This window comes from Lynx canadensis, chromosome D4, assembly GCF_007474595.2.
Source record: "Lynx canadensis isolate LIC74 chromosome D4, mLynCan4.pri.v2, whole genome shotgun sequence".
In the NCBI taxonomy this organism is placed as follows: domain Eukaryota; kingdom Metazoa; phylum Chordata; class Mammalia; order Carnivora; family Felidae; genus Lynx; species Lynx canadensis.
Window position 1 is genome coordinate 92,764,069 of NC_044315.2, and position 14,743 is coordinate 92,778,811.

General features: G+C 67.4%; 1 protein-coding gene across 1 annotated transcript; it reads right to left on the bottom strand.

The window, feature by feature from the left end:
* Window positions 1–1,601: 1,601 nt before the first annotated feature.
* SNAPC4 (small nuclear RNA activating complex polypeptide 4) lies at window positions 1,602–14,737 on the bottom strand. Its single transcript, XM_030292674.1, has 14 exons — window positions 14,664–14,737; window positions 14,414–14,520; window positions 14,191–14,285; window positions 11,841–11,935; window positions 10,846–10,925; window positions 10,036–10,518; window positions 9,182–9,265; window positions 7,928–8,174; window positions 7,454–7,524; window positions 6,889–6,999; window positions 6,186–6,213; window positions 3,874–5,591; window positions 2,778–2,902; window positions 1,602–1,805 (listed from the first exon to the last, which is right to left on the bottom strand). Exons 1-13 carry the CDS (start codon window positions 14,695–14,697, stop codon window positions 2,786–2,788), a joined length of 3,270 nt encoding a protein of 1,089 aa, XP_030148534.1. The 5' UTR covers window positions 14,698–14,737; the 3' UTR covers window positions 1,602–1,805; window positions 2,778–2,785.
* Between the last annotated feature and the right edge of the window lie 6 nt (window positions 14,738–14,743).

Sequence of the window (14,743 nt, forward strand, 5' to 3'; positions counted from 1 at the left end):
GTGGAAGTCCCGCTGGGGCCTGAGGCCCAGCCCTGGCACCACTAAACCCAAGCGTGGGCAAGGGCCCTCTCGAGGCTGGAGGAGGCCGGTTCGCCAGCTGGGCTGATCTAGCCTGGATGCAAGCTTCCAGAGGCTTCTCCAGAAGGGGCCGGCTGGAAACCAGCGTGGGCGGCTGGCCAGGTGCAGGTGGAGACCCGAGGGCACTGGGCCCGACTCCTGGGATTTCAGCCGGGTGCTGGGCCAGCACGCGCCTCGGTCACCGGAGGGCCGAAGCATGGTGTCCAAAGCGGGGGCCTTGCCTGCCCCGCACGGCCGCCAGCCCGCGCTATAGCTAGTCCCCTCCTGGGTGTTCCCACTCCACAACTTCTGCCACGACACGTGGCACTGACGGCAGGCTTCTGGGACCCCGAGGCCATGCCCCATGACCCCACAAACCGGTGTCCGAAGGGGTGTTGACCAGCCAGCAGAGCCCGGGCCGGTGGCCTCCACCCCTCAGCTGTGCCGGGAACCCCCAGGCCAACGCCTCACCGGTGCAGCCGTACTGGTTGAACCGACATGCCGGCTGCCGGGTTGAGGCAACAGCTAAGGAGAGGCGGGACGGGCAAGGCAGGTCCTGACCAGCGCTCCCGCCCCACCTCCTCCAGGCAGCTGCCTCTCGCCCGACCTGCTCCCTGCCTGTCCTGTCTCGAGCCTCAGGGGTCCGGGCACAAGTCAACGCCGCTGAGCGGGGTGCGGGTGGGGCACCGAGGCAGCTGGCCTCTCCTTGCAGGTCTCTGGGAGGCCTCCAGGAGCAGCCCGCCCTAGGGTCCCGGGGGAATGGGTCCCGTTCCCCTACTTTGTAACACGAGGCTGAGGAAGGCGTTTCCTGTACGGCGGGGGTTTGTGAGAATTAAGTAATAAAAGTGTCACGTTCTCCGTATCAGAGTTAAGTTAGACGTCAGTAACAAAAAGCTAACTGGAAAATCCCTAAGTATGTGAAAATTGAGTAAGAAACCTCTAGACAGTCCACAGGTCAAAGAAGTCCCAAGGAGAAGTAGAAATCAGCTGAGACAGCACTGGGCACAAACCAAACACTGAAAGCAGCCACACAGAGCCCCGCGGGGGGACAGCCGCCGGCAGGGCACCAGGGACGCCCCGGGGGGAGGTGTGCGCGCGGACGACATGGGACACAACGTGTGAGGGGAACAGAGCCCCCGGAGAAGCTGAGTGTCCTTCAGAGATGGGGACGGTGCCGGGGCCTAGACTCCTGCCAGGAAGCGGCCACCTGGGAGGAAGGGGGCGCTGGGCCGGGGCGCTGCGTGACCTGCGGGCAGCCGGGCTGCCGCTGCTCCTGGGCACCCACCTGGCAGAGAAGCAGGTCCACATCAGGACCTGTGGCGGCACCAGGGCCAGCAGCCGCCTGGGAGCTCGTGGCAGGCCCCTTGCCCGATGGCCACAATCGGCATCTCATGGAAATGGCAGTCCCCACCCCCCACCCCGACACACACACCGAGGGCTCCTCAGACCCCAGGCCCAGCCGGCCGGCTCCGCACACGGCCAGGGGAGGCCCCGTCCTTCCGCATAACGCCCAGTCTCGGGGCAAGACCACAAGAGCCCGGGGCTGGTTTTTAATAAAAAAATAGGCCATTCACTTTATTCCTTCAAACGTCCCGATCTGTGCTTCAGGACCAGCCAAGCCCCCGGGGGCCTCACGGTCACGGCTGGCAGAGCCTTCCCCAGCCTCCAGCTGCTTCTGGCTGCCGTAGGGTCAGCGGTGGGCTCTCCAGGCAGGTGGGCTCACCAGGGTCCGGCACGGCTCCCACCTCCTGGAACACAAAAATGCCCTGATCGGGGGGATGCCCTGACCGCAGCCAGACCCCGGGGATGGCACTGTAGGACGGGGAGGTGACAGCACCGCCTCCCTTGAGGGCACGGCAGAGCGAGGCCTGGCCGCCCACCTGCGGTCCCCTGGGGTGGGGGTGGGGGTGGGGGTGGGGGTGCATGCTGCGGGCAGGCCCTGGAGCCTGGGTGGGCCTCGGCTGGGACAGCCCCCGCCAGCACCCCCTCTGTGCACCCGACGGCCCTGCCCCAGGACCCAGAACCTCAGGGCACAGCCCCCACTGTGCTCAGAGGAGCTGGCTCCTACCTCTGGGGATCTGCTGGCCCGGACATCCTCCCCCTTATCACGCGTTCACATCACGAACCCAACTAAGCCGTGCTGAGGGCCTACTTGGTACCTGCCGTCCGGGCACCCGGGACCCACCCGCAAAAACCACATTACTAGCCTTACGGGCTCGTAAGGCTATGCAAATACGTGCATAGGCCACGTCAGATGTAGCAGACTGTGCCATCAAGACACGTGTATGTGGGGACACCAGGACAACAGGCAGGGAGGGCATCTCCACTAAACAGACGCTATTGGAGGAAGGCAACAAAGCTTACACACAGAAAGGAGAGCAGTGCAAAGGCCCTGAGGCACACGTGGGCTGGCAAGAAGGAAGCACCAGAGCCCAGCATGTGGAACCCAGTGGGAGAGGGGTATCGCCAGGGGAGGGGAATTAGATGGCCCCCTCCCAAGAAGGCCTCTACGACCCTGGGTCTGCCGCCAGATGCCTGAACACACCCACCCCCCCAACCTCACCTAACATCGTCACACTTGGAGGTGAGCTCCTAAGGGCCAGCCTTCCTGCCTTTGGAGAGCCGTCGGCTCCCACCCGCCCAGAGCAGAACCGTGGGGAAGGCCTGTCTCTTCCAGGGTGCAGGGCTACCCATACCCCACCCCACCCCCACGCGCTTACCCTGCCGCTCACACCAGCCTCCTCCTCTTCCGGGCATGCCAGGAGTGCCGGGTTCTGAGCACGTCCAGGTCGTCAGAACTGTCTAGGCAGGAAGAGGCAGAGCTCTCCCCAGGGTCTGGGGCTCCCTGAAACAAAACCCAGGCAGATGGGGACAAGAGTGACCCCCAGCCAGGACAGGCAAGGAAAGCGACAGCAGCAAGGGGTATGCCAGGGCAGAAGCTGGGTCCTGACACCCTGGACGCCAGGGACAGGCAGCTCCCCAGACCGGTCCCTGCAGATGGTGAGACACTACCGGCTAGGCCTGGGGACATGGCCATGTGCAGGGGCCACACGGGGGCTCTGGCTTCCCACCCCGCACCCCTTGGGGTCTCCAACCTCCCAGCGATGCCACAGAGCCAGCCCTGTGTCACGGCAGCGGCCCTGGAGAGCCGGCAAGCAGGACGGGGGGACGAGGAGTCCTTCCCCGCACGGCCCCCAGTCACAAGCCCTGCCTCCCGCTGTCTGGACGGCGCAAAGGCGAGCTCCAGCTGGGGAGGCCCGCGACCTGCAGAGACCCCACAATCTTCCTGATCCGGCACCAAACGAGGCGGCCCGGCTCTCCTGCTCTGCCACAGAAGATGCGGAGACACCTCTCTGCGTGTTTAGACCGGGCTTCTTGTCAGGCAACGGGAAAAGGGGTTTTGCCTCCACAGCTCGGAAGACTCTTCTGAGGCCGAGGCCGCCAGAGCAGACCGCGAGAAGGACCTCGGGGTCCCGGACGTGCAGGGCCGCCAGCAGGAGTCCGCGTGTGGGTGTGCGCGGTGCGTGGAGCCTGAGCCCGTCTGCTCAGCCCTCCTGCAGGGCTGTGTGGCCAGGCCAGCGGCCCCAGGGGTGGCCGAGGGGTTTCGTGAGTGGAGAGGTTCCTTCCCCTCCCGTTTTCCACACTGGCCTCAAGGGAGGCCACGTCCGCACAGACGGAGCCCAGAGCCAGCTTCCTCCTCAGCAACCAGTCGGCCACGGCTCCCACCCACTCCTGCCCACGCTGTTCCGGGTGGGCTGGGCACCCACAGCGGCCACGGGGAGGCGGGGTGGGTGCTACGTGCCCACGGCCACCTACCTGAATGGGGGTGGCGGCCGCCGGCCCTGCCCGAGGACCGCTCGTGGAGCAACCATCAGTGAGCTCCGACTCCTCCAGGCCCAGGTCGTCCTCGCTCTCGGGGTCAGCCCTCGTGGCTACGGACAGGGTGGTGGGAACGCCGTCGGGGGACAGGGTGGCCAGGAGCGCGGGGAGGGTGAAGGCCGCCAGGAACCGCGCCTTGAGCAGCAGGTAGGCCGGGCTGTCCCGGAGCCACCTCCGTACCTGTCCCAGCGAGGTGTGCAGGGCTCCGGCGCCCCCCGGCACGAGGGAGGCGGCTCTGCGCTCCAAGGCCGCCTTCTGGAGCAAGAGTGCAGACAGGGCCCGCAGGCTGCACAGGGCGGGGGGCTGGTAAGGCAGCCCTCCCCCCAGCGGGGGCACGCTCACCCCACGCCGTCCCCTCAGCCATTCCCGCACGACCGCCTCACCCTCCTGAGACACGAGGTCCAAGTCCAGGGCACCCCTCTCAGGCCCAGGCCGGGGTGGGGGTGGCCTCTCCCGGCCCAGAGGCTCCCCGAGTCTCTCTGGTCTCAAGGCGGACCCTGCTGTCCCTCCTGGGCCACTCCCAGGGCCGGTGCCTCCTCGAAGAGGCGGCTGGCTGGGCCTGGGGGACTTTGCTTCAGGGTGGTCAGCCAGGAGCGTGGCTTGGGAGGGTGCCCCAGACACGGCTGTGTCCCCGGCCACTTGGGCCTCTCCAGGGAAGGAGCCCCCCGCCGGGCCGTGGGCCCCGTCTCTGTCCACCTCCACGGAACCTTGAGACTGGTGGGGCATCGGAAGGCCCGGCGGGTCTGTCTTGGAGGGAGGGTCTGAGTCTGTGTCCCGGCTGGTGGGGGGCTGCCAGGGGTGGGTCGGCCCGGGGAGCCCGGGACCCCGGCCTATCTGTGTCCCAGGCAGGGAGGACGACAGAGCCGCTGACAGTCCCTTGGAGTCAGAGGTCCCTACTGGCCCAGGAAGGCCCACCACGGTGGGCACGGGGAGTAGCCCCTGGGCTGTGAGCACCCAGGTGACAGGCAGAGGGGTGCTGGCCACCACCTGTGGCCCCCTCTCGTGTGTGCCCACAGCTGGCGTCGGGCAGATGGGCTGGACGGGCAGCTGAGAGGGGCTGGGGACTGCAGGGAGAAAGGGTGGTGCCTCTGGCAAGCCCTGCTTCTGGGCGGTGGCAGGGGCCTGAGACTGTCCCGGGCCACCTCGATGGCAGTTCACGGGGACCTGGCTGGGGCCCAGAACCGGCACCACGGAGGCAGCGGGGGCAGCCTCTGTGGAGGCCAGGGCGCCGGCCAAGACTGGCAGGGTGGAGGGCCTTCCGTCCTCGGCTGAGGCCCGAGAACCGGAAATGCACGGCTCTGTCGCGGCAGGGGCGCTAGGCCGGGAGAGCACCGAGGCCGTGACAGCCAGGCCCGAAGCCGAGGGGCCGTGGGGGGCCACCGGGAGACGGGGCTGGAGAATCAGTGGGGAGGAGAGCAGCAGCTGGGGTGGGAGGACCACAGCGCCCGGGGCGGCCTTCCTGGCCCGGGCCTCCCGCAGCCGCTTCTCCCGGAGCAGCTCGGAGACAGTCTTGGGCTTGGGCCGGGGACCACACGGAGCCGGTGGGGGCGCCTGCGGACCGGACTCGGCGTGGCAGGGCTGCAGCCCCCTGCTCCCTTTGAGGCTGGCGCTCTGCTTCGCGGCTTCTCGGGCTGGCACGCTCCGGAAGCTGTGGCCTGCGGGCAGACAGAACACGTGTGCTGACGAGCGCCATGCACGCGGGGCAAAACGGGCCTCCCGTCAGGAGGGCCCTCGCGGAGGGCAGGCTGCTGCCGGCAGTGTGGGGCAGGAGCCGTGGCGTCCGAGCTCCTGCCGTGGCCGGGGTGCTAGGTGCGGGGCAGCCCGTCAAGTACGGGACAGCACCGTGCCTTGTCCCCAAAACAAGGACCGTCAGGCGCCCCTGCCCGCCTCTCGCGGTCTCCCAGGACACCGGACCTTCGCGCGGTGCTGCTGGCGTGGGGAGACGGGTAGCGGCCAGCAGCAGAGGTCCCTGCCGGATGCCCGGGGCTGGAGGAGCCCCCACACCTCCTGGGTCTGCACTGGGGAAGCCCCAGGGTGGCTGGTGCACTGGGGGCGGGGGGGGTAGGAGCCCAGGGGCTGTCTCTGCCGCCTCCCGCCAGCCACGCTCTCGTCCCTGCCGTGGCGTTCAGACAAGCCCCGTCAACGGAGCCACAGCTGTGCTGCTCAGAGCCCGAAGTTCAACGCCTACGACAGGTTGGCCCCTTTCCCACCGGACACAATGGCAAGACAGGGGCAGAGACAGACGGTACCTGTAGCGTTCCGGGTACTTGAAGGCATCTGAAAAAGAAAGGCGAGCACCTCAGAGAAGTCCCCGGGGCACCTTGGGTGAGTTCATCACGTCGGGGTTTGAGGGAGAGACAGGAGCCTGGCCATCCGGGCAGAAGGGTTCCAGGGCTGCGACGGAGCACCACAGGGCTGATCTGGTCATTCTGTCACTCCCTCCAGTTGTGACTGGGCTCAGGGACACGACCGCTCCCGGACGGACCCCACGCCTGGCATCCTACCCCAGCAGGGCAATGCCCAGAGCAACATATGCCAAAGGGCTCGGAGACCCCCTTGCAGGAGTGGGGCGGTGTGGCGAAGGGAGCACATTGTGCAGGGGAAGCAGGCAGGCCTGGGTGCCGGGTCTGGCTCTGCCCCGCCCCCCCCCGCCCCCCACCGGCCGGACTTGAAGCAAAGTCCCCCCAGGGCTCCGGGCAGGTGGGCAGACACCTTCTAGGAGAGACCCCTGAGCGAGGGGGCCAAGGGCCAGCAAGGCTGCTCCCAGGCGCTGGCCCAGCCTCTAGGCCACCCGGGAAGGCCTTCCGTCCTGGGAAGGACCGGTGTCACCTACTCCCTGGCTGGACGAGTGCTGCCCATCCCCCGGGCACCAGCCCTGCCGCCTCACAGAGGGGAGGGACGGGTGGCAAAAGCCAGCTGAGCCCACGTCCAGCGCTCACCCCTACTTCTCACCGGTAGGAGCCCAGGCACTGGGTCCCGGGTGCCAGTCTGCAGCAGGGCAGGGGGCTGGGCCTTCCTCTCTCGAACGACCTCCATGCAGCCAGCAGTGTCAATCTGGAACAGCTGAGGGACACGCAGGACACGTGCGTGACATACATGTGACAAGAGCCCGTCTCCTTTCCTCACCGAGAACCGAGATGACAAGGGTGCCCGTGACGAACGTAGGGCAGCTCCAGAGCCGGGCACGGCCCCACGAGGCTGCGACCCCCTCACTCGGGCCCAGGCGCCCCGGCTGCCTCAGTGCCGTGCTCCCGCCACGTCCAGGTCTCTGCTCCTCGAGCCTCCATTTACACCCTGGGGCTCCCAGCACCTCCGTCCCTTCCTGGGGGTGGGGCGGCACTGTATCGTGGCTGCCTCTTCCACGTTGACGTGCCTGCTGAAAGCTGCAGGCCACGAAAAACCCTTTCCAAGGGTCAAGTTCAGGAAGCCGGACTTTAAGAAGCAAGTCCACAAACTTCACAACTTTGCCCGATGAAAACAGAGCACGAAGTAAGAAAGCTCTATGCGAGGGGCTCACCTGGATAAAGAGGGTGAACACCGGGGTGCTGGCCAGGTGGGCGTCCTGAAGCTGCTTCCTGATGCCATCGGCTGAGGAGACAAAGTGGCTCTGGCTACTGAGGCCCCTCTCCTTGAGGCCCCCCAGGACCCCACGTCCCTCTGCCGCCGCTCTCAGCCACAAGGAAGGGCGGGGACCAGAGGGCGGGCCGAGCCTGACTGGCCCTCCCGAGCCGAGCACCCCCGCCCCTGGAGAACGACCAGCTTCTGAGGTCTGAGGAGACCCTTGCTAAGGCCTGAATGGCTGGTCGCTTCCAAAACCATGCCCTGGGTGCCAATCAGGTCAGAGACAAAACGCAAGCAGCCCTCCGAGGGGGGCACGTAGGTCCCCTCCCGTGCACCACGCACCGTCCCCAGCAGGGTCACGCCTCATTGCCCTGTGTCTCCGCAACCCCGGACCCCACAGGAGGCTCTCGAAGGGGCCCCAGGGCAGTACCTCGGGTGTGGGCCGCGGCAGGCCTTCGGGGAGTGCAGGGCAGGACGATGTCGCCCACCCACGGGCTCACAGCCATCAGGAGCTGGCGCTCAAGGAGCCTCCTCTGCAGGGAGTGTCCCCGCCATCGCTGCCTGCTCCCGATCGTCCTGTGCCACAGCTGCCGGACGCAGGGCCCGGCTACGGCGCGGTCACTGGGGCCGGCCCCCACGGATGGGCCGAGCAGGCCTGGCTGCCTCAGTTTCTCCTTCTGTGTGAGGAAGAAAGGCACCTGGGGTTCCCGGCCCTTTCCTGTTCTGGAGGGGCAGGGGGCCCAGACCGAGGGGGCGGGGGGCCCAGACCGAGGGGGCGGGGGGCCCAGACCGAGGGGGCGGGGGACCCAGACCGAGGGGACGGGGGGCCCAGACCGAGGGCGCGGGGGGCCCAGACCGAGGGGACGGGGGGCCCAGACCGAGGGGGCGGGGGACCCAGACCGAGGGGACGGGGGGCCCAGACCGAGGGGACGGGGGGCCCAGACCGAGGGCGCGGGGGGCCCAGACCGAGGGGACGGGGGGCCCAGACCGAGGGGGCGGGGGGCCCAGACCGAGGGGGCGGGGGACCCAGACCGAGGGGACGGGGGGCCAGACCGAGGGGGCGGGGGACCCAGACCGAGGGCGCGGGGGGCCCAGACCGAGGGCGCGGGGGGCCAGACCGAGGGGGCGGGGGACCCAGACCGAGGGCGCGGGGGGCCCAGACCGAGGGCGCGGGGGGCCCAGACCGGGGGGGGGGGGGGGCCCAGACCGAGGGCGCGGGGGGCCAGACCGAGGGGGCGGGGGGCCCAGACCGAGGGCGCGGGGGGCCAGACTGAGGGGGCGGGGGACCCAGACCGAGGGCGCGGGGGCCCAGACCGAGGGGGCGGGGGGCCAGACCGAGGGCGCGGGGGGCCAGACCGAGGGGCGGGGGGACCAGACCGAGGGGACGGGGGGCCCAGACCGAGGGGACGGGGGGCCCAGACCGAGGGCGCGGGGGGCCAGACCGAGGGCGCGGGGGGCCCAGACCGAGGGGCCCAGACCGAGGGGGCGGGGGGCCCAGACCGAGGGGGCGGGGGGCCCAGACCGAGGGGCCCAGACCGAGGGGGCGGGGGGCCAGACCGAGGGCGCGGGGGGCCCAGACCGAGGGGGCGGAGGGCCCAGACCGAGGGCGCGGGGGGCCCAGACCGAGGGGGCGGGGGGCCCAGACCGAGGGGCAGGGGCAGCGGGGGCCGTGGGCCAGCCCTACCAGGGTCCGGCACCGGTGGGCCGTGTTGGTCCTCAGCACCTGCAGCACGGTCTCCAGGGGCAGCCTGAGCAGACGACTCCCGCTCTGACAAGAAGACGACGCGAGCTGGACGCGTGCGGTCCTGGCTCACGGCCTGCAGGGGCCCAGATCCACGGCGGGGTGGTGGGACGCCCTGAAGCGCGGCGGCCTCAGGCAGGTCCCTGAGGCTGGCACCGACACGCCTGCCCGGCTTGGCTGCACCCAGCGCTGACAGGGTCCCCGCTCCCTGCAGCCAGCTCCCCGAGCCGAGGGCACCAAATGCCCATCAATCCCACGGGCAGCAGCCTGAGGTTACAGACGCGGGAGGGAAACCACGCGGCACGGGGGCTGCTGCGAGCCCTGCCTGCTGTCCCTCAGGGGCCAGAGCGTGGCCTCCGACCTCTCCCAGCACAGACCGACCTGTTTGATCCTGACCGCAACTCCGCCCGCAGCCAGGGCCCTGACACCTCTGATGTCGACCGGGCAGGTGTGCACGTGACCCGGCAAGGGGACCCGTCAGGGACCTCTGGACTGACAAGAGCTGGGAGGGCACCCCGCCTTCTTGCTGCCTCCCCACGGAGCGCCCTCGACAGCGCATGCACGGCTTTTAAAGGAAACCAGCAGGGAAATGGAGACAGCTGGTGGTCTTGATAAAGACGGCTGCTGGGCTGAACACAGTCCCCCCGAAACAGGTTGGGAACGAACGTTCTATTGAGCGAGGACAGGGTGTTGCTCCCAAACGCCCAGGAACACAGCGGACGCAAGCCCAGCACCAGCCTCGTGACCCCCAAGCAGGAGAGCATCCGATCCAGGGTGCGCTGGGGTCTGTGGCCTACCTCGTCCGCCGGCGCCTCTGAGCCCGAGGGGGGAGCATCCGCTGAGCCTGGGCAGCCGACGGCGCTCGCACTGGAGCTGCGGGTCCCCGACGGGGCGTGAGCCCGGCCTGCCTCCTGTGCGGGAGCCGAGGCCGCGGGCCAAGCTGCTGGGCCAGCCTCCGCCCCGCTGGCGCCCCTGGGAGGGCTGGGGGAGGCAGCAGGGCGTCCCGGCCGGCCCCAGGCGCCCCCCGCGCACGGCCCGCCGGTGCCCTGCCTGGCGGGCACCCACAGGTCCATGTCTGGCACGGCGTGCCGTGCTGAGGGCAGCACCTGGCCCCCCGCCCGGGCCTCTGGGGCTTCCTCTGGCTCCGACCCCTCACTGTCCCTGCTGCTGCTGCTGCTGCTGCTGCTGTCCCCATCGCTGCCGTCCTCGCTGCTGGAGCTCCAGCGCACGCTGCGAAGGGGCCGCCGCCGCCGCCGCCTCCTCCCCCGACTCTGCTTCTTCTGGGGGGAAAGGGCTACTTGGAGGCCTTGGCGACCCGGGGCTCACGGACCGGGGACAACGGGCACGCGGGCCAACCCTTTGGCGAGAGACCCCGAGCAGGCTTGGACACGGTGCGCCGAGAGCACGGCACCCGCACGGCTCTGAGGCGGCAGCGGCTGCCGACCAGCCCGGGTCTCCGTGCCCTTGGGCTCCAGGAAGAAGACAGTGCCAGGGCCAGAAACCAGACGTCCCTCCTCTCCCCGCCACCACGCACCCCCCCCCCCCCCCGCGGGATGCCGGCTCCCCTAGCGATACGGCCTTCGGACCGACTTTTGGACGAGCCTTACCCTGACCATGATTTTCCACTTGCTCAGACACTGGGAGCCCGTCCGATGGGGTAGTTCCGAAGCTATCTTTGCCCAGTGACCTACGGAGGCAAAACGACACAGAAGCCGTTTCACGCGATGCTTGACAACGCGTCTACCGGCTTGAAAAGCGCCCTTCCAGGAGACGCGCTGTCTCCCACAGAGGACCTGCGTCATATCCCGTCAGCACGGGGTCTCCCGGTCACCTGCACACCGCGCCCCACATGTGAGCAGCTCAATGACACGCAGGGCGTCCGGTTCTCCAAGGACAATCAGCCCTTTAACAAAATTCTAGAGAATGCACATCCCGGAGAGAAAAAGCCGTCCACGCTCATGTAAAAACGGCCCTCGCGTGTCCGCCACGCTCAGGCTTCAAACCCGACATTTAAAACCGTCTCTTCTTTCCTTCCGGACAGGGCTGGTGGGAGGGCACGGGTGCCCTGCTTTCACGGACAGCGTGACCCTGCGGGACGGAGGTCAGGTTTCGGCATGCACCCGCACTCAGCACCACCGCGTCTGGGACTTTTCCTAAGGAGACGCTGCCAACAGGAGTGAGGACGCGGCTACTGAACCCTCAGCTCTTTCCGGCCGCAGCAGAGACGGGAGACAGCTGTCCGCCAGCGGATGGCAGGCTGGGAGACTCGTGTGTCGTCACTCGGGACATACGACACGGTCGTCGAAAGCCACGGGGACGCGTAAAGGCAGAAAACATTCGCCACGGACGACAAAACGGCGCAAAACAGCCAACACGGTTACATCGTGTCGAACGATGCAACTTTCAAAAGCCGCCCTAGAAACCGGCCCAGAGAGGACGGGGCAGGGGCGCGCGGCCGGCGGCACCGCTCTCCCCCTGGTGCCCGTGGCGCTCTCGACTCGACGCTGACCGTGCATCGGTCTGTGAGAAGGAAAAGCCGCCGCTGCCGGCTGAGGACCCAGGGGCAGCAGAGACCCGGGGAGCAAACGGGCCAAGGACTCACCGACGCCGTACTTTTCTATCAGTTCCAGCAACTTCTCCTCCTCTTTTGCGCTCCATCGCCCCTTCTTCAGGCCGAAGTGCAGCCTTCTGAGGTACCTGAGAGCAGCAGGGACACAGGCAGCGTCAGGCGCCAAAACGCCCTCCCGCGTTGTCCCGCGCTGTCCCGCACTGTCCCGGCACCAGAAGCTCGGTGACAAACGAAACGAAAACTGTAAGCCAGACTGTGGGGGAATAAGCTTCGGGATTCCCTGAGCCTGCAGGATGGGTTAACAAGGCGTGAGAAACTAGAAAGCCACGGGATGCTTGCACCCAAGTTTGGGTAAACGAGATTAGGCAAAGCGCGACAAAGGTCCCAGGGTAGGACAAAGGCACAGGAAGAGGGGCTGTCGGGGCGAAAACGTCCAAGGTGAGGTGAACAACATTAGGTATCCAGGGTGGAAAAGCCCCCCAACTTAGTTTAATAGCAGAAAGCTGCTTTCACAGGAAGGAAGGACCAAATTAGGTAAACAGGTAAATAGGGATACAGTCGCTGCGGGTGAAGTTGCCCAGAGCAGAGCTAATTAGCAAAAGAAAGGTGCCTCGTTGACCCAGAGGTAGCAGGCTCCGTCTGACCGTCAGCGGGTCTCATCCCCTAGGCTAGCTAAGACGCTGGGCGTCATCAAAAGTAAAAGCTTTCAAGGCGACTCACGGGACGCCATGGAGAAAGTGACAACACAACCCACACGCTGGCAGCGAGAATTTGCCAAGCGAGCGTCGTGTCCGCTAAGGGACCCCTGGCCAGAACGCTAACAGGCCAACGCCACAAACACAGCTCCAGTTCTCGAAGGGGCCAATGAGGGGCGCCTGGGCCGCTCAGCTGGTTGACTGTCTGACCGGCTCAGGTCACGACCTCACAGTTCGTGGGTTCCAGTCCCGCATCGGGCTCCACGCCGACAGGATGGATCCTGCTTGGGCTTCTCTGTCTCCCCCTCTCTGCCCCTCCCCCGCTCAGGCTTTCCCGCTCTCTCAAAATAAACAAGCTTTACGACAGGAGTGGATATTCCTGCAGACAGGTTCCGCAAACAGCCGGTTAGCACGCGGACGCCCCGCATCGCGGGCCGTCCAGGAGATGCAAGGTGAAACCACCCGAGATGCCACGGCACACCCACTGAGCCGCCTGCAATCCGGAAGACGCACAGGAGCCGGCGAGGGCGTGCAGACACCGCGGCCCCACGGCTGCCGCCGCCGAGGATAAAGTCACCGCGTGACTGAAAACCCCGCTCCCGGGCGCGCACCGGGAGCAGCGACTGTCCGTCTGCACGCGTACTTCCGCACACACGTTCCCGTCTCCAAGGTCATCCGCGCTGCCGTGTCAAAACTGCGTGTTTATCTTGTGAAGTAATCTCCACCCCCAACGGGGGCTCAAACTCACGACCCCAAGATGGAGAGTCCACGTGGCACCGTCCCAGCCAGCCGGGCGCCCCTGGATTTCGTTTGTTTCACAGCTGAATGACATCGTGGCGTCCATCCGATTTTAGAACCACGCCCGTGGCTTCCCTGTTCTTCCCGCCAGACATCGGCTGTTTCCGCCCCGTGGCCGGTGACCGGCGTGGCTGTGGACACGAGCGTACGTGTGCCCGTTTGGGGCCCTGCTCTCAGGACGACACAAGCACTCGCTCCGTTTCCCGAGGACCCTCCGCTGTCTTCCACGGCGCCTGCACCACGCTGCGCTCCGCGGGCACACGAGGGCCGTGCTTTCTCCACACGCGTGTCGGCACCTCCTCTTTTCCAGAACTGTCCTAAGACAATCGTCCCGCCGCGTGTGAAGTGGTCTCTCGCTGCTGCCGTGACCTGTTATCTCCCCCACGACCGATGACCGGTGACGCCAAGCGTCTTTCCGTTTCCTCTCTGGAGAAAGGTCTGCGTGAGGCCCCGTCCTCATCCGTTTTGCTGTTGTTGGGACACAGGGTTTCTTTGTAGGGGGGTCAAATGTCCTAAGTTGATGGGGGTGACGGGCCGCACCGCTCAGTCGATGCACCAAAACCCACAGGACGGGACCCTTTGAGTGAAGACGCCGGACGCCGCACAGGTTACGTTCTGATGAAACGTTATAAGGATACCCGAGCTGACACGAGGCGGCTGAGGCCGCCTCCAGGGCCCTGGCCCGTCAGGGCTCTGGCGGAGGAACCTGGACGACGGGCTCAGAGGCACTGCCGACCAGGGGCCACCTCACGCTTGGAAAAACAGCAGCCATCCTGCTTCCCTACCGGTCACCACCCCCCCCCCGCCCACCCCCCACCAGCAGCCCACCCGCCGGCCCACCCGGAAGCGGCCCCAGCGAGGCCCCCCTCACCCAGCACGGTCCAACTCACCGATCTCGGCACTGGGCATCGCTCCTACCTGGCACCTCCTCCCGGATTTTAAACCAATCCTGCTCCCCGTACTTGGCGACGGCTCGAAGCAACTTCTGCAGGAAAGGACGGCAAACCAGCGATGCGTCTGCGGGCAGCCGTGACCCCTGCACCCTCCGCTCAGTCCCCTGAGGAAGGAAGGTCCGAGGACGGCTCTCCTCGGCCTCCGCGGCGGCGGACTCACCGCATCCTCCTCCGGGGCCCAGAGCCCCTTCTTCAGGTTGGGGTCCAAGCTCTTGGTCCACCGATAGATGAGCTGCATGGAGTCTCTCCCTTCCATGTAGTAGACAACTGGGGACGGAGGGGCGGCGTGGGCAACCGGGACTGCGCGACCCCGCGTGCCTGCGGGGACCGAGCTGCCTCCACACGCGGGGGGCTTCGGGCCCGGGGGCGCCAGGGCGCCCAGCGGCGGGGGCGCGTGCGGGCGGACTCACTTCTCCGGTAGGGGATGTGGCTGCCGACGCGCATCTCCCGCACGAGCTGGGTGAGCAGGTGGTCCTCCTCCGGGGTCCAC

What these genes read in the sequence shown, in the direction of transcription:
- SNAPC4 (XM_030292674.1), bottom strand. Translation starts at nt 14,697, where the DNA reads ATGCGCGTCGGCAGCCACATCCCCTACCGGAGAA. An exon ending in CAGAGGCGCCGGCGGACGAG is followed by an intron (nt 9,266 to 10,035) that starts GTAGGCCACAGA and finishes TCTTCTTGTCAG; the next exon opens with AGCGGGAGTCGTCTGCTCAG. An exon ending in AAGTACCCGGAACGCTACAG is followed by an intron (nt 5,592 to 6,185) that starts GTACCGTCTGTC and finishes GTCTGCCCGCAG; the next exon opens with GCCACAGCTTCCGGAGCGTG.